The 17964-nt window shown below is 38.8% G+C and overlaps 1 protein-coding gene across 3 annotated transcripts in view; it reads left to right on the top strand.

The window, feature by feature from the left end:
* Nucleotides 1-14336, top strand: part of STAG1 (STAG1 cohesin complex component) — a 496597-nt gene extending 482261 nt beyond the window's left edge. For all 3 annotated transcript variants that reach the window (XM_086354992.1, XM_086354939.1, XM_086355079.1), the window contains 6 exons: nucleotides 3104-3309; nucleotides 7521-7695; nucleotides 9575-9685; nucleotides 10197-10311; nucleotides 12185-12265; nucleotides 12353-14336. In XM_086354992.1, the coding sequence (XP_086211118.1) occupies nucleotides 3104-3309; nucleotides 7521-7695; nucleotides 9575-9685; nucleotides 10197-10311; nucleotides 12185-12265; nucleotides 12353-12376 (712 nt within the window). In that variant the 3' untranslated portion in view covers nucleotides 12377-14336. The remainder of the gene's footprint in view (nucleotides 1-3103; nucleotides 3310-7520; nucleotides 7696-9574; nucleotides 9686-10196; nucleotides 10312-12184; nucleotides 12266-12352) is intronic.
* The last annotated feature ends 3628 nt before the right edge of the window (nucleotides 14337-17964 follow it).

The raw sequence follows: 17964 nt of genomic DNA, 5'->3' as shown, positions 1-17964 counted from the left end.
CTTAACCATTGTGGAACACTTTCCTCTTTCCTTTTATATTAGTTACAGTTTAGTTTTTTTTGTATTTGACTTGTTTCCATAAAATCAAAGTCCAGTTGGCTTATAGTTTTCTTCATAACATAATAGTCTTCTATTTTCTGTTAGTTCTGTCCATTACTGCAAGTGGGGTATTGAAGTCTCCAACTATTTTTATTGAATTGTTATTTCTCCTTTCAGTTCTCAGTCCTCAGTTTTTGCTTTTGTATTTTGGGACTCTGTTGTTAGGTTGTATATATAATTGTTATGTCTCCCTGGTGGATTGATTGACTCTTAACTCCACCGCCTTCTCTGTCCCTAGAAAAGTTTGTCTTAAAGTCTATTTTGTCTGATACTAGTGTGTAACCACTCCAGCTCTATTTTAGTTACTGTTTGCATAGTATAGCTTTCTTTTCCCATCCTTTCACTTCCTATCTTTTTTGCCTTTGAATCTAAAGTATGTTTCTTGTAGACAGCATATACCTCAGAGATATTATAGGTTCAGTTCCTCACCACCACAAGAAAATATTGTGATAAAGTCACATGAATTTTTCAGTTTGTCAGTGAGTGCATAGAAAAGTTGTATGTACACTCTACTGTAGTATATTAAGTGTATGATAGCAGTATGTCTTATAAACAGTGTTCATACCTTCATTTTAAAAACACATACTGCTTAAAAATACTAACCATCATCTGACAGTGCAGGCTTACTGCAAACTTTCAATGTGTAAAAACTGAGGTATCTGCAAAATGCAGTAAAGCAAAGCACAATAAAATGAGGTTATTAGTTATGTTATTTGTTATTAGATCATGTTATTTGTTTTAAAACAGTCTCTGCCAGTGATAACGTTTTCTGTATGTCTCTTTGATTTTTCCCTCTTTTATTGCCTTCTTTTATATTAAATAGATATTTTCTACTGTAACATTTTAATTCCTTCAGTCCTTAATTATATTTTTCAGTTCTTCCTTAATTGTGGATGTGATATTCCATCTCTATCTCATATCATTTCCTTACTCCAATACATCTTTGCCATCACCCACTTTTCTGTGTATGTTGTTAAATACACGTTTCTGTGTTATTGGCTCAACAGCACAGTAGTGCATATTGTTTTATATAGTTGCTTTTTAAATCAATGAAAAGATAAGTAGGCAGTTATATTGTTCTTTATGACTACCTGGTAATTACTCTTCCACACTCATCATTTTTTCATATAAATTCAGATTACTTTTTGGTGTGTTTGTTTTTAGCCTGAAGAACTGTCTTTAGTATTTCTTGTAAGGCAAGTCAGCCACCAACAAATTCTCTATACACTTTTGTCCATCTGAGAGTGTTTTTATTTCCTCTTTACCTTTAAAGTATAGTTTTTTAGATACAAGATTCTTGTTTGATAGTGTTTTACTTCTAGCATACTGACTATGTAATCCTGCTGCCTTCTGGCCTTTACTGTGTCTGATGAGAAGTCAGCTTTTACACTTATTGGCATTCTCTTGTTTGTAATCGATTACTTTTCTCTAACTACTTTCTAGATTTTTTAACCTTCGGCATTCAGCGTCTTCATTGTGATGCGTCTTGTTGTGCATCTCTTTGTATTTATACTGCTTAGAGTTTGTTGAGCTTTGAGGATGTGTTGATTGTTTTTCATCAAATTCTGAAGTTATTATTTCCTCAAGTTTGCTTCTACACCTTTCTTCTGGTACTCCCATTACACATGTCAGTGTGTTTAATGATATCCCACATTTCTCTCAGGCACTGTTCATTTTTCTTCACTTTTTTTCTGTCTGCTCTTCAGATTACATAATCTCTATTGATATATGATCAAGATTATTGACTTCTGCCAGCTCAAATCTGTTGAGCACCTTTAATGAATTTTTAATTTCCATTGTTGTACTTCAGAATTCCATTTGATTCTTTATCATTTCTATCTTTTTATTCATGTTCTCTATTTAATGAAAAATAGTGTTACTATGGGGCTTACTTTTAATTCTTTAGACATTGTTTTCTTTAGTTCTTGTGCCAGGTTTTCTGTTGCTTGGTTGTTTTTTTTCCCTGTATATGGATTACATTTCCCTATTTCTTTGCATGTCTCATAATTTTTTGTTGAAAAGTGACCATTTTAGATAACATTGCACTTATGATACATCATGAGATAATAATTTATCTACTCATGATGTTCATTCTTTATCTCCCTAGAGATTGATGTGATTGGTTACTTGGTTGTTTATTTCTTTAGAGACCTGCATCACCAAACTGTGAGGTCTGTTTCTCTTGCAGTATGCAGCCTCTACTGTCCCTACTCAGATCTTTATTCTTTGTTTTTTGTCATTTAACCTGTATCAGCCTCTCAAAGGTTGTGCTTAAACTTCCTTATTAGCAAGTTAGATTTTTACCTTTTACTGTTGGATATGTGTGTGCCTTTTAAAAGCTGCTGTCACAGTTCAGATTGTTTACTTTGCCCCATGGTCAGTCAGGAGACCAGCAGCTTAGAAGCTTCCTCCCTGATTGCTCCTGAGAAGGGCAGCCTTGGGCCATGTAGTCTTCTAGACCAAGAGGAAAACATGTGATATAACATATTTATTTTATTTAACTTTACTTTTTTAGAGCAGTTTTAGCTTCATAGCAAATGTGAGGGGAAGGTACAGACAGTTCCCATCCCATAGACCCCCTAACGTCCCCCACTCTCAACATCTATCACCAAAAAGGTGGTTTTGCTGGGGACAGGGTATGCAACTCTCCACACGCCACCATTTTAGAAATCCTGCCCTGTTTGAACATTTTAAAAGAGAATCAGTATCCTTTTTGAGCCAAACTTCTGGGTTTTTTTTAACATTGGTATTTAAAAACAAAAAAAGGAAGAAAGGAAGAAACATACATGCACCCTTAGTAATACATTGCTTATTCCAGAGATAATGTGAAGCAAAATCTTAAATTCTCAATCCCTGTCTTTCTAAAGGTAACCACTGTGAACAGTTTAATGTGTATCTTTAAGGATTATTCAGAGAGAGAAGAGAATTTCAGGTTGTGAAAAAAATTAAATAAGTGATGCATGAACTGCTTCCATAAAAATGACTGCTTCTGTTCTGTCTCTAGTCACTCATACCTAGAAAAATTCCTTACGGAACAAATGATGGAAAGGAGAGAGGATGTATGGCTTCCACTCATCTCCTATAGAAATTCTTTAGTCACTGGCGGTGAAGATGACAGAATGTCTGTGAACAGTGGAAGTAGCAGCAGCAAAACCTCCTCAGTAAGGAATAAGAAAGGACGACCTCCACTTCACAAAAAACGAGTAGAAGGTAAGTGTGCCTCTATGGTGTGAGGCAAATAATGTGCCCGTCAAGATAAATAAAGCAGTGAATACTCTGCTGAAGCAAGGTAATTCTGTTACGCACATTATTTCCTTGTGTGTTTCATACACACTGAGAGAGGTGTAGGCATGAAGGTTAGAATAGACAAAGTCAAGAAGAGGGTCAAGGAAAAAGAAATTGAAGTTGAAAAAGCATTGAACACAGGAAGATGATAAGCACAGAGAAGTAAAGGAGACAAGAAGGTTTACAAGATTGATTCCCTTACCATAGACCTCTAATACATTAAAATTTAAAATAAGACAGTCATAATGTTATTCTAAAGGAGATCAGTCCTGGGTGTTCGTTGGAAGGACTGATGCTGAAGCTGAAACTCCAGTACTTTGGCCACCTCATGTGACGAGTTGACTCATTGGAAAAGCCCCTGATGCTGGGAGGGTTTGGGGGCAGGAGGAAAAGGGGATGACAGAGGATGAGATGGCTGGATGGCATCACCGACACGACGGACATGAGTTTGGATAAACTCCAGGAGTTGGTGATGGACAGGGAGGGCTGGCGTGCTGCGATGCATGGGGTTGCCAAGAGTCGGACACGACTGAGCAACTGAACTTAACTGAATGTTATTCTATCAACATGTATCCTAATATAGGAGAGATTCTGGTAATTTGAGGGTAGAACTCTCCAACACATTGAATATACCAAAACAACTTTCCATTTCCACTGCTTGGTTGGAAAATCTATTTTTGTATATTAAAATAGTGATGGTCAGATCTAGTTTTAGATCTAGACCTCATAGATCTAGATTATTCATAGGCTATGGGGAACGGGGAGTTGAATTGTCATGAAAATGTGATCAAGAGTAGAAATTCCTATATCCCAAAAGACTAAAGATTGCTATTAAAACAAAAGTATGAAAGTTGCTCAGTTGTGTACGATTCTTTGCAACCCCATGGACTGTAGCCTGCCAGGCTCCTCTGTCCATGGAATTCTCCAGGCCATAATATACTAGAGTGGGTATATTTCTTTCTCCAGGGGATCTTCCCAACCCAGGGATCAAACCCAGGTCTCCTGCATTGCAGGAGGATTCTTTACCATCTGAGCCACCAGGAAAGCCCAAAGGATTATTCTTTTTTTTTTTTTTTTTTAAGAATTATTCTTAAACTAAGAGAAAACTCAAGAGTAAAAATGCTTATTTCCTCAAATAATCTTCCTCCATCTCCATGATTCTCCTAATAAAATTTCTCCAAACCAAGAGAGCAATATGCTTCTTTTTACAAATTTGTTTACTTCTGCTACCTTAAAAACAGTGACTCATCAAAGACTTTGCTGAAATCTGTAGCAGAATTAATTAGAATTTAAGTCTAATGTTTCTTTCATCATTGAGGAGGTGGTATGAACTATTGATGAAGAGCACAAAGTCTAAATTCAGAGTTCTAGACTACAGACCTGGCTTTCTCGTTTTTCAGCTGTATAACCTTTGAGCATGTTACTGAACTTCTATAAACCCCAGTCACTGAGCAGATGAAGGATGATCTGAGTACTTGTCCTGTTGCCTATTGTGAATATTAAATGAGATACTCTTAAGTTAAAAACTTAGTACACAGACAGTGATTACCTAGCATAGTGCTTGACACAAAGGCATCGTTTGATAAATGTTAGCTGCCATTGTTCAGATGTGGTCATCATATAGTATTGCCCCTCATCTAGCATTAGTCAGTGGATTAGGCTGAATGTATATTTCAAAGAGAATAAAAAGATTTGAATATATTTACAAAATTAATGTTAAAGATTTCCTTTGAAGTTTCAACTTTAGGACTTAACATCTTTTTGGTCCAGAAAATGAAAATAACAGAACCCTATCTTTATAGTATAGGATCCTCAACTTTTCCCTAAAGAATGATTTCAGTCATTTCCTCTTGAAAATGTCTTTATCTGGGCACCCCACATCTATTCATCTATCTGGACTTTTTTTTCCTGCTCACAGCTTTTCTTAGGTGTAGTATGCATTTATGAGCCAACATTCATCAAATCCTTGCTATATACTTACATTCTATCACTTAATCATTTATTTGACCAATGTTTGTAAAGCACTTAGGTCAGTTCCTGGCACATAGTGAATGCTATGTAGATGTTTTATAAATCAGTTCTGAGTTAAGCACTATTACCCAGATTTTACAGAGAAGAAACAAAGGCCTAGAGAATTTAGATACCCACTTATCTACACACTAATGGAGAGTTAGTCATTAGTGTGCTCAGGACAGAGAGGTATATGTGGGGCCAGATAACCCAGTTTCGTAACAATTTAATTGCAAAAAAAGAAAATCTTTCTCTGTATTAGTTTCAGATTTACCAAGTGATTGAGGTAGGTTAGGTGTCCAGAACCCTTAAGCAATGGGGTTTCATCAGTTTGGGATGAAGATGAGAGAGCTTCGCAAGAAGTGTTTTCATTGAGGTATCTTGAGGGGTTAGGAGGATCTCTTCAAGAAGAATAAATTCTTCCTGAAGTTATTCTTTTATTCAGTAAGTTTTTACCAAGCACCATCCTAAGAACTGTGCTAGATGCTGGGGATTTTGTATTAAGAAAAGAGTTCATACTACAGAAAGGGAGACAGAAGCAGGCAGTTTCAGTTCAGCATGGTGAGTGCTCTGATGGGCCAGAAAGGTTCTCTGGAAACATACAAGGAGTGACCAATCTCTTAATGCATCCCAGAAGATTTTTTTGGAGATGACGTGTAGTAGAAAGCTGAAAGATGGTTTACCAAGTTAAAAAACTTAAATGAAACCATTCCTATGGTCATCAAATTTTGCAGCAGAGAATAACAGTTTTGAATTAAATGTTGAATGAAAGTGATATGAATAAAAGATGTAATCTTGGCTGACTTAGAAGAGATTTGGTAGTGAGCTTCAGATCAGTGGAATGACCTTAACCAGATAGTAGATAGATATTTCCAGAAACAAAAAAGCTTATCTAGAACATACGTGCATCTGACAAAATTTTAGAAAACCTGAGGGCGGTAGAATGCTTGATGGCTAAAGAGAAGCCTCGCGTGCACATTGTCTCTGTGACTTAATGGGGGAGGAAAACTTCGTAATATATATTGTGATTAAAATTCTTCTTCACAAGAAAATGCAGTTGACTTTGAACCAATGGGGTGAGGGGGAGCAACCACCTACATAGTTGAAAATCCATATCTAACTTTATAGGCCATATACATGGTTCTGCATCCATGGATTCAGCCAACCATGAAGCATATAGCACTGGAATACATATTTATTTTTTTAAATCCATGTTTAAATGGACCCAACAGTTCAAACTATATTGTTCAAGGATCAACTGTAATTTAGAATTTTATAGGTAGAACTTTAGGATTACATAGTATTTTATCAGAATTTAGATATGCAAATGATGCTATAAACAGTGATTTAATCTGTTCAAGCCTTTATGAATGATCTTTAGAAGAAGGAAAAAATAGTTCCTGGTCTCTTGAAGAAACTTAAATCTGATTATAAAGATAGCGAATGCACATTACAGATCACTGCCAGGAGAGTATATAAAATTAAGCCCTAAGTGAGCAAGAATGATTCTGTTTCCTCTAGAAGCTAAAAAAGAATGGTAAGTAGGGGCCAAGCAGGGTGACCAGGGAAGACTTCCCTAAAGAGGCTGAAGTTAAAGGTGTGAAAACAGACCCTCAATCCAGCCCTAGAAGTATAACTTGGCAGAGAGTTACTTGTCTGGTGACCAGACCCTAATTGTGTAATAGGATTTGCTGATTTCTCAGTGAAGCCAGACTTTCAGTGCTACTGCCTGGGGCCCCTGTAAGACCCAGCAAATAGGCCCTTTATGGCTTGAGCAAAGGGAGGTAGAGGGGTCTCTGGCTGGCTACATTCTTCCTCTCTCTGGAAGTGGAGGGACTTGGAAGAGATGATGATGTAGGATAGCTAACATGTATTTGCTGATTATATACATCACCTCATTTAATCCTTACAATAGGGAGGGCAGTTACTGAAAGTCCATTTTGTATATGAGGAGATTGAATTTTGGAAATTTAATAGCTTATACAAAGTCACACAAGTGAGTGGTATAACTGGAATTCAGACCTATGCAGTCTACTCCAGAGCCATGCTCTTTGAATGTGTGCTGTAACTTCTACCAGAGCTCATTCCACCTGTGACATTCTGTGACTCCAACTGGAATTTTACAGATGAAAGCCTGGATAATACGTGGCTGAACAGGACTGACACCATGATTCAGACTCCTGGCCCCCTGCCCGCACCACAGCTCACTTCCACCGTCCTGCGGGAGAACAGCCGGCCCATGGGAGAGCAGATTCAGGAGCCTGAGTCTGAACATGGCTCCGAGCCTGACTTTTTACACAAGTGAGTAGTAAAAAATGGTTTTCTTGGCATAAACCTTCAACTGTTAAAGTAAGAATTATTATTTCATCCGAGCATATTCTTTTCTCAATTCATGAGAAAACAAAACCACCAAGAGATTAAATAACTTATATTAGAAGATATATAATATCTTCTAAAGTGGTGATAAATTCTGAGAATAGTTGCTCTTTCTGTAAAAGAGAATCAAGCTCTTACCTTTTCCCACACCAGAGATTAAAGTGTTTTCTGGTACTATGGCTCTGCAAATCACAGAAAAGTCAGGGTGATGGCATGACTTGCTATGAAAACCTTAAGTTTTTCTTTGTTATTTTTCTATTCAAATTTGAAAGTCTCTAAGCTCCTCACTTGTGTTTCTATTCATTTAAAATAATTCTGTTGAGTTATTCTGATGGATAAAAGAATTCTCACTCAAACTCAACAAACTTAGCAGGTTGAAAAGAGAAAGGTTAGAAATGTTATAAGTATTCAGATCTTGGGTTTTCATAAGGAATCCTTTCTCTGAAGATCTGCCGTCTTCAAAGCTGAAAGGATAATTATTGTCAGCTCCTGCATAACTGAGCAGTCTTAGAGGGGAGTTTGCCTTATGACCAACATTCCTACTTCACTTCCTTGGGCAGTGGGAAGTCTTATTTGAGCAGCTCGCCTTGCTTTCCTGACTTGATACCATGTCAGGCCCTCCTGGCTGTGGTCTGTCACCTTTTTCCTGCTATAGTTTTATAGGTTGAATCAAGGTGGTAGCCTCACATGATACAAAGACAGCTGCTTTGAGAGAACTTCATGTGGCAGATTTTAGCTACCAGAAAGTCATCCCATCTAAGTTTGCATCCTATAAAATTCTCAAGAAGCATATGTATGCAAGTGTCCATGTTTCAGGAAGGATAGAGTGCAGGTGAAGATGTGGCCCAGTATGTATCTGACTCCAAACTTCCTCAGGACTGAGAAAAAATGTGGTCTACCCTTCCTTGTTTGACTCTGGAGAGCTCTGAGCCACCAAGCCGGCATCATTCCTGTCTCTTAGGGGATTTAGTGTCCAGCTAGGAACACTTGTAAATAGGGTAGCAGCTGGATACAGGAGTCTGAGAAGCATTCTTGTTCAGTAGGGATTTGGGGAATTAAGCTGATAATTTAAGTACCTAATAGGAGAGGAAAAAGTTTTCCTCAGCCCTCTTAGAGCCCCTGTCTGGGTCTAAAAATTAAACTGACAAAGACAGATTAACAGGAGAAAAGTATACAAATGTTATTAAATTTTTACATGTACAGGAGAGCCTTCACAAGAGAAGGAAGATCTGAAGAAGTAACCAGAGTAGGAAGCTTTTAAGCCTTTTAGACAAAGAAACAATACATTTGTGAAGAAATGACAAGACACATGAGTTTGGACTAGGGGTGGCGCCAGGGCTAGGTGGTCCTCATCTTCCTTAACCAGGAAGAATGAGCATTTGCTTAGCAAGGTTTGTTTGCAGGTTCCTCTGCTGCCATCTCTGGGCTCATCAGAGTCTGTCTCCAGTAAAAGGATAATTTATTTCCTACCCTTTTAAGATGAAAAGGGGAACTGTTTTTTTGTATTTTGCTGCTGCTTAATTGCCTTCAGCTCAAGAGGCATATTTGGGGATGACATATTCCGATTGCTTTCACACCTAACAACTAGCTGCCACAGCTCTTGGGGACTTAGGGATCTCCAGCTTACTACCATTTCTGCCAAGACAGGTCCTTTGATAATTATCTCAACCTTGACCCTGGAATAAATCCAGCTAAGTCCCCTTACATGGGGATTAGACCAACCAACTATGCCTTCTTAGCATGGGACCGATTACCTAAACCCTGCCTCTGCTGCCACAAAATGAATAATACTACCCTCTTTTAGTCCTCAGATGCAGATCTCTTGGTTAGGCCAGCCGAAATTAGAAGACTTAAATCGGAAGGACAGAACAGGAATGAACTACATGAAAGTGAGAACTGGAGTAAGGCATGCCGTGTAAGTGTTCCATCAAGTTCATGAGAACATGACGACTGTGTGATGATGGTCATTCTGTGTAATGACTTGGGTTTCTCTGATGTTTAATCTTAGGAGTTAAAATCAATTCAAATATGCTATGCAGCGTAGAATAGGAATGGAGGGCATGGGCTCTTAATGCGTTCAGCATTTAAATCCTAGTGCTGTCCCTTGTCAGCTGTGTGGTCTTGGGTAAGCTCTAAAACCTCTGTGCCTCCAGTTCCTCATTTGTAAATCTGGGATAATAGTGGGAGTTTGTGTACATAGTTAGCTAGTAATATGGTTATTGCGTTTAACTTCCTTCTGATGAACTGAGATGAAATCTTGAGTGAATCAAATGAATGATCCTTAATTACCTGAGTTCAATAGCATAATTTGTGCAGTCTGTTGGCTGCAATTGGAAGGTGCTTTAACTGGTTCGGAAACCCAATATGAAAGTCAGGATTCCAGGTTCTATGAGTCTGAACAGCTTTCTGACTGTATCTTTTGTTAGTCGGGGTCTCATGGAGGAAGATGCTGAGCCCATCTTTGAAGATGTGATGATGTCATCCCGGAGCCAGTTAGAAGATATGAACGAAGAATTTGAAGACACCATGGTTATTGACCTGGTAAGGAAGTTCAATACATTTTTTTCTGTTAAAATATGTGAAAGCGTTGGTGTAAGATGATGCTCTTATTTTAAGAACCCTGTGAGGGACAAGAGGAGGTAACACTGACTAGCTGTGGGTGTGGCATTTGGATGAGCTTGTGTTTTTCAAACCTGCTTTCAAAGCAAGTCAGATTTTGAATTCTGGCAATAATAGGGACTGGCTCCTTATTACATTCATGAAAAACAGCTTCCCGAGATCTGCCTTTCAGTGCAGCATGTGCATCTGGCCTCTCGTACTTTAAATTGGAGTCTGACTATATACACTGTGCTCCAACATAGCAACCAGTTGCGGAATATGGACCTTATCTGTTCAGTAAAGAGAGACATGTTTAAGGAAATCTGAATATGGACTTAGTGTAGGTATACTAAGAAATGATTAACTTTGTCAGAAATACATGGGGGTTATGTTCTTTTAAAAAGAGATCTGTTAAGAGACACACTGAAGTTGTCCGAAGTGAAATAACATGAGAAGGAAAAAAAAAAAACAGGTGATTCAATGAAACAAGATTGGCCAAATGTTTGAAAATTGTTGAAGCTGGGTGATAGGTGCACAGGGGTTCACCATACTGCTTCCTCTGGGTATTAATTTGCTAGACTGCCATACAAACACACCACTGACTGGGTGGCTTAACACATTTATTTTCTCACAGTTCTGGAGGTTAGAAGGCTGAGAGCAAGGTGTCAGCAACGTTGATTTCACTCTGAGACCTCTCTCCTTGACTTGTAGATGGCCCTCTTCTCCCTCTGTCTTCACATGATGTTTCCTCTCTGTGTCTCCTCTTCTTATAAGAACATAGATCACATTGAATTAGAACCCACCCATATGATCTCTGAGCTTCCCTGGTAGCTCAGTTGGTAAAGAACCTGCCTGCAGTGCAGGAGACCACGGTTCAATCCCTGGGTCAGGACAATCCCCTGGAAAAGGAAATGGCAAACCACTCCAGTAGCTTTGCCTGGAAAATCCCATGGACAGAGACACCGGGTGGGCTGCAGGTTGTGGCACAGAGGATAAAGAGTCTGCCTGCAATGTGGGAGACCTGGGTTCAATCCCTGGGTCAGGAAGATCCCTGGAGAAGGAAATGGCAATCCACTCCAGTATTCTTGCCTGGAGAGTCCCCGTGGACAGAGGAGACTGGCGGGCTACAGTCCATGGTGTCCCGAAGAGTCGGACATGACTGAGCAATTTCATGTTCACGTTCATATGATCTCCTATTAACTACCTCACCTCTTTTTTTAAAAAGCCTATCTCCAAATACAGTCAAATTCTGTGGTCTAGGGGTTAGCACTTAAATATATTAATTTGAGGGGCAAAATTTAGCTCATAACAGTATGCTTTATGTAACTTATATGCTTACCAAACCTTTACATAATGAAAAGGTTTGGTAAGAAATGTAAATGAGACATATCCGGTCTATAACCGCCTTCAACCCACCCATCAGTAGGTCTCCATCTGCCTACCTGGGGTAGGGAATTTAGTGAAGTTTTGTCACCTACTGTTTGATCATGATTGACTGGAATATAATTATTCCATAATAATTGAATATAATTATTCCATGATTGAAAGGTGTGTTGTTTATAGGCCCCAAAATTATATGCTTTTATACATTCATTGTAATTTGAAAGCCTTTTAAAAAAAAAAAAAAAAACCTAAGTGATAAAAGCCAAAGTTAGATTTTTCTTTAATGTATGCTCCTATAAGTCAGACTCTTTTCCTTTCAAAGTGACACTTAACAGTTATTTATATTAATGATACCATAGAAATATTAGCTGATTATCACAGTTTGTCTTAATGTATCTCAGGAAAAAAATTAAGTATCGGTTTCTCTTTCCAGCCCCCGTCAAGAAATCGGCGAGAGAGAGCGGAGTTGAGGCCAGATTTCTTTGATTCTGCAGCTATCATAGAAGACGATTCAGTAAATGTTACATTATTACTGTTCTTTCTTGTGTTTTCTGGGTCTTGTTTATGCATGAAGTTAATAATTGTGTTTCATTTTTTCTAGGGATTTGGAATGCCTATGTTCTGAAGTCTGAAGAAAATTTACAAATCTGGAACTCTATTATTTAGAGCTAGAGGCCTATATACTGTGATAGCTTGTATGGGGAAAAAAACACTTTTGATGTGATCTGATTTGTTTTTTAATCAAATGATTAAGGTCAATCCCTTTTTGCAGTGACAGAAGAGGCGCATGTAAATTACCCAAGGGAATGTTGGTGAATGTCACCTCAGAAAGACTGACCTGAAAAATCATTTGTGTCCTATTATTGGACTTATCCCAGTACAGATGTGTGTGTTTTTCTGGAGGGAGGAAGAAATTTTAAATTTTTAAAACAGCTGTCAAGATAAACACTGTAATACACCTGTTTTATGAAAACTCAGCATTGAGTAAAAAAAAATATTTTTAACTTTATTTTCCTGTTGTACAATTTAAAAACCGTTTTAACATTTTGCCTTTTTATGTTTTAAAAGCTAACCATTTTTATTAAACCTATGAGTAAGCAGCTCACCCTAATTGCCGAAGAGTGTTTTTGGAGCTCACTGGATTTGGTTGACCATGTGGAATACGGGAATATGGAGGAGCAGAATATTGACAAGCTATGATGAAATTCCCACAGTGCATCTCTGCCAAAAACCACACACCCTCTGTGGACATGGATATGAATTCCCAGATTTTATATACTCTTGAATAAAAAGGTTTATTTTTATTTATAAGGGGGCATAAAATAAGAAATGTCCATGCAGCCATTTTTCCAACAGATGCTGTACACCGTTCATTTTATATAGAATAGGGAGATTCAAATACAGTACATTTTCTATTGGTATTTGTTCTGTGCATTTTTAGCAACTTCTACCAGCAAATAAAGTATTCTCAGTAAAACAAAATGGTTCTCAAGTTATCAGTTTGCTGTTTTTACCACTTATTTCATGCCCTGCCAAATTCAAGTTACATGGACTTCCATTTTCTTAAAAAGATAATCATGAACTCCTTTGCCATTCAAACGTAATTTTAAGTGTAACATAACCGTGTCTACTTCCCATGCACTTACTACCCTTATGCACTAATTTTGTGAATTACGTTTACCAATTATAGAAGTATGTGCTGCATAGAAGTCTGTGCTTAGAGGGTGAAGTTCTTAAGCTTACCTTGAAATACAGCTACATTTCAGTGTTAAATGTGCATATTAAGGATAATTCTTTGGGGGAAAGAAATTATGAATCTTCAGGACAGCCTTCGATGGTTTAGAGTTAATTCTGCTTAGACTTTTATGACTTGCTGCTACTGTTATTTTAAAAAGCCCACTTAGTTTCTTCCTTTCTGATTTTAAAAGTAAGCCTCAAAATTTGCAAACCAATCCACCACAGCTGTTTCCCGGCTGGTTTTTAAAGTAGCTGCAACAGAATGATGAGGCTTTGCTTTCCCTTTTTACCAAAAAAATAAATAAAAGCGTTTTTTAAATAACAAATCTGTGCACCCAGTGACTATGTGGGAAAGCAAAATGGGTTATTTTATTCATCCTTTTAGTGAACAAACTTCTCAACATTTGTACAGTTCTGAAAAAAACTTCTTGGTCACCAAAAATGTTTTATCTGCTAATTTAGCAATTCCTGGGCCCCATTTAGGGGGCTGGGGTATTGCTTTCTTCCAGAAATATGGATTTCACTGGACATGAACGGGCAGGGATGACTGGACTGTCCATACCAGCCCTGGCACCTGCACAGATTGGTCCTTTGCTGGACAGTTTCATGTGGAAAAACCAGTGCCGACTTAGAATCGTAGACAACCACACGACAGAAAAGGCTTATTATCTACTCCAATGGGTTTCCAGTTTAGTTTGAAGTCAATCGAATTTTTGTATTTTCAGTGTCTCCTTGATTGGTTTTGCTAGTAATTCTGTAAATTGTACATTTGCAATATGAGGTTTTTTTCCTTTTGTACAATTTGAAACTGATGCTTCACCTTTCCTTTAATAAACTATTCAAAATCAGGCTTGTGGTAGTCATCCTATTGTTCATTAGGTAAAGCTTGAAAGAGGTGATTTCTCGTCCTGTTCAACAGAATGATGACGCTTTCTTTTTTTTTTTTTTTTAAACCAAGAACTGAGAATTTGCTGTTTAGGATAATTTGTTAAAACAACAGCAAATCACTGTTATCAATGAGGCTTTACTTTTTTAAGCAAGTAGAATTTTAGGACTAGCTCATCAATTTTCTTTCATCCATTGGATTTCCTTGGAGAGAAGGAAAGACTGGTTAGACCAAGTGAGCATTCAAGAGGAAGTCTCTTGTGGGCTGAGTGTTGGAGGAGGCATTCATGGATTATCAAATGGTCTGAAGCCTGGGACCTTCCCCCGTCTGAGATCCAGACCCAGCACTTAGGCATGACCATGCCCTTTAAAGACTTGTGTTCTACATGGCTGCCAAAAGTGAAGGTTTCTCTTGACACTGCTGCCAGATGTCACTGCACAAAATCATGTCCTACACTTTACGGGCCCCACCATGTTCTCTGGGCTGTGTTCATTAGATGGCCTGAGATGTCCATGAGAAGCAGCAGGAACACAGGAGATAAATGGGCAGTGGGGACTCTGAGGCAGCCAAAGATGGAAGGTGATTAAATTGGGGCTCTAGCAGCTCATCTTGAAGGTTTGTGCTTATGAGATTAGACCAGGGCTTTACCCAGGTGCGATTCTACCCTGGCTGTGACTGTTGGCCCTGCTCTCAGAAAAGAAACAAGAAGCAGGATCTTCCTGGGAAGCAAAGACTTAGTGCCTGTTCATAGCAGACCAAACTCAAGTAAGGTTCCGTCCCTGCCCTCCCAAGTGCCTTGCTCTGCAGAGGACAAGGATAGCTTTCTACTCCCAAGGACACACAAATGATCACAAAGACAGTAGGGACATGGGAAGTACCTACCTACTAAATACTAAATAATAAATCTGGTGACAAGATTCAGCATTTTCCTCTAAAACAAGACCATAGTTGGGAAAGGCATGCCTAAACACCAGCCCGTGAGAACTCAATGCCACTCTGTAACCCAAAAAGGCTGGTCTACTGGACAAAGCTGCCAAGATCTTAACAGCCTTGTGTCTCCTTCACCACCAGCTTGGTTTTCAAATGGGCCAAATCCTAGATTTGCAGACCCCAGAAACTGTATTGGCCAGGCAACTTCAAACTATTGAGCCACACACAGGCCAACCTATATGATTCTTCCTTAGCCAGGAGGCCTCTAAAAACCCAGGAATCTGCCACCACTCCTTTCCCAGCTCCCATAGCTTAATCTTTCTGCTGATGCCAAAGAGAAGTACAAAGGACCCCTGGCCAAACATCTCTACCCACTAGGAACTTATCACCTAGCTTGGAAGACAAAACTGTTTCAGGTCTAAAAAGGAAAGGAGGGTGAGGAATACACCATAAGCTGCTTTAAAAAATACATGTTATGACAGAATCATCTCAATACAAGTTGAGATGAACTAATGGGAAAGTCAGGCCCTTGAGCGTGAGCAGATTGGAGCTACTTGAAGCAAGACAGTATTCTCAAAACTCACTAGAGGCAGGACAGGGACATACCAGAACCTTCTGTGTGGGCTGCAGACTCTGGAGAGCAGGGTGCTATCCATTAGAAGTGCTAGAAATGCAACAAGATCTGGACATGGATTTCTGGCTTAGCAGGAGGCCACAGAGATGGGCGAGAGGAGGGGGAAGACTGTTGTAAAAGAACTCGGAACCCAACTAGAGTGGGAGATTTCCATTCTCCCAACAGAGGGAAGATGCTCAAGAAAAATAACTAGGGGCATAAACCTGTCTATCCAGAATGGTGGGGTGACTGGCAGAAATGGGAAAAGTGGATGATAGTCACATGTAGGTTAAGTTGAGCTTAAAATGATACAATCAAGCAGGGCTTACAGACCTTTGGAGCTAAGAGTCTGGAACCAAGAAAGTCATCAGGGATTGGAGGATTCAGAATTCTCACCTCAGAGAAGCACACCCATGCTTTAGTCTTCATGTTGGAATCACTTAAAATCACCATTTCTGGTATAACTTAATAGTTTACATACTCAGAAAAATAAAATCAACAAGGGTAGGGGAAAAAACTCTATAAAGTGGTCTACAGACATAAAAGACTGATTCTTTAAAAATGATAACCACTCAAGTTACTAATCCAAATAACCATGTATCTTCTGTTTAGAAACAATTACAAAAAAGTCTTGAACTTTAGAAGATTTGATGTTGATAAAGCTATAGTATCTCTGACATTGGTGTTTATTGTAGGACTAAGCAAGTGAGTAAAATACCCTTAAAAAACACAGGTTTCAACTGGGCAAGTCCACTTATACAGGTTTTTCAACAGTAGCTACTACAGTACTACATGGCCCACAGTTGATTGAATCCTGGACGTGGAACCACAGACTGGATCTGCATATAGGGAGAACCAACTATATTTTACATGGCTTCTCAACATCAGGAGGGCAGGCCCCCCTAACCTCCACACTGTTCAAGGGTCAAGTATATACTGAATAAGAGCCCATTTCATCAGTGTAGGAGAAGACCTAATTATGGAAAAAAAGAAAAGCAAATAGCTTATATGTTAGATTAGAATTAAAAGTTTCAGTATGAACTCAAATTTTCAAAAATGTACATAATATATATATTTTCATGTATATATGTTCCCCATATACATATATATACACACACATACCAGGATAAATATTTCATAGTCCGCTGAAAATACCTAGAAGCAATGACAAGCCAGTATCAATGTGAAAATCTAGGGTCAATGTTTGCATCCAAATTTCATCTACTAAAAGAAACCACGGCTCTAAGAAAAACATACGATGAACCGAGAATATTATCCTGTGTCAAAAAATAAGCAAGGGCACAAAAAATTACTGTAACATACCAAAAGGACTAAGAAACCAGCTTGAAAGAGCACCCCTCTGGCCATATCAGGAAATTCTGAACATCAAAATGTGTAACATTAAATCTTTAAAGAACCCATGATTGAATATATTTATATTCATTCACTAAAAACAAGCATTTATGAAATTACGTACCAAGCACAGATTTCAGCTATGAAAATATGATTCTCAATCTCAAGAAAGCCTAGGGTGGGGCTTCCCTGGTGGCTCAGTGGTAAAGAATCCTGCCAATGCAGGAGACACGGGTTCGATCCCTGGTCCGGTAAGATCCCACATGCCTCAGAGTAACTAAGCCCGTGCACCACAGCTACGGAGCCTGTGCTTCTGAGCCTGGGAGCCGCAACTACTGGGAAACCATATGCCCTCGAGCCTGTGCCCTGCAACGAGAAGCCTGAGCAGTGCAACTACAGAGTAGCCCCAACTTGCCACAACTAGAGAAAAGCCCACACAACAAAAAAGACCCAGCCCAGCCAAAAATCATAAATTAAAAAAAAAAACCCTGGGGTGAAGATATGGGACAGGGAGAAAAATGTAACAAACTAGTATAAGGTGCGTCTGACAATTTGATAGGGTGAAGGATGGCACAGTAAGAAAAGGCTTCCCCAGCGGCTCAAACAGTAAAAAGTCTGCCTGCAGTTGCAGGACACCCGGGTTCGATCCCTGGATGGGGAGAAGGGCAACCCACTCCAGAATTCTTGCCTGGAG

The sequence above is a fragment of the Bos grunniens genome, chromosome 1, assembly GCF_055505025.1.
Source record: "Bos grunniens cultivar Pamir isolate PY7600 chromosome 1, Bosgru_T2T1.0, whole genome shotgun sequence".
Taxonomy (NCBI): Eukaryota; Metazoa; Chordata; class Mammalia; order Artiodactyla; family Bovidae; genus Bos; species Bos grunniens.
Note: the sequence above shows the minus strand (reverse complement) of the source record. Positions and strands in the feature narration are given on the sequence as shown.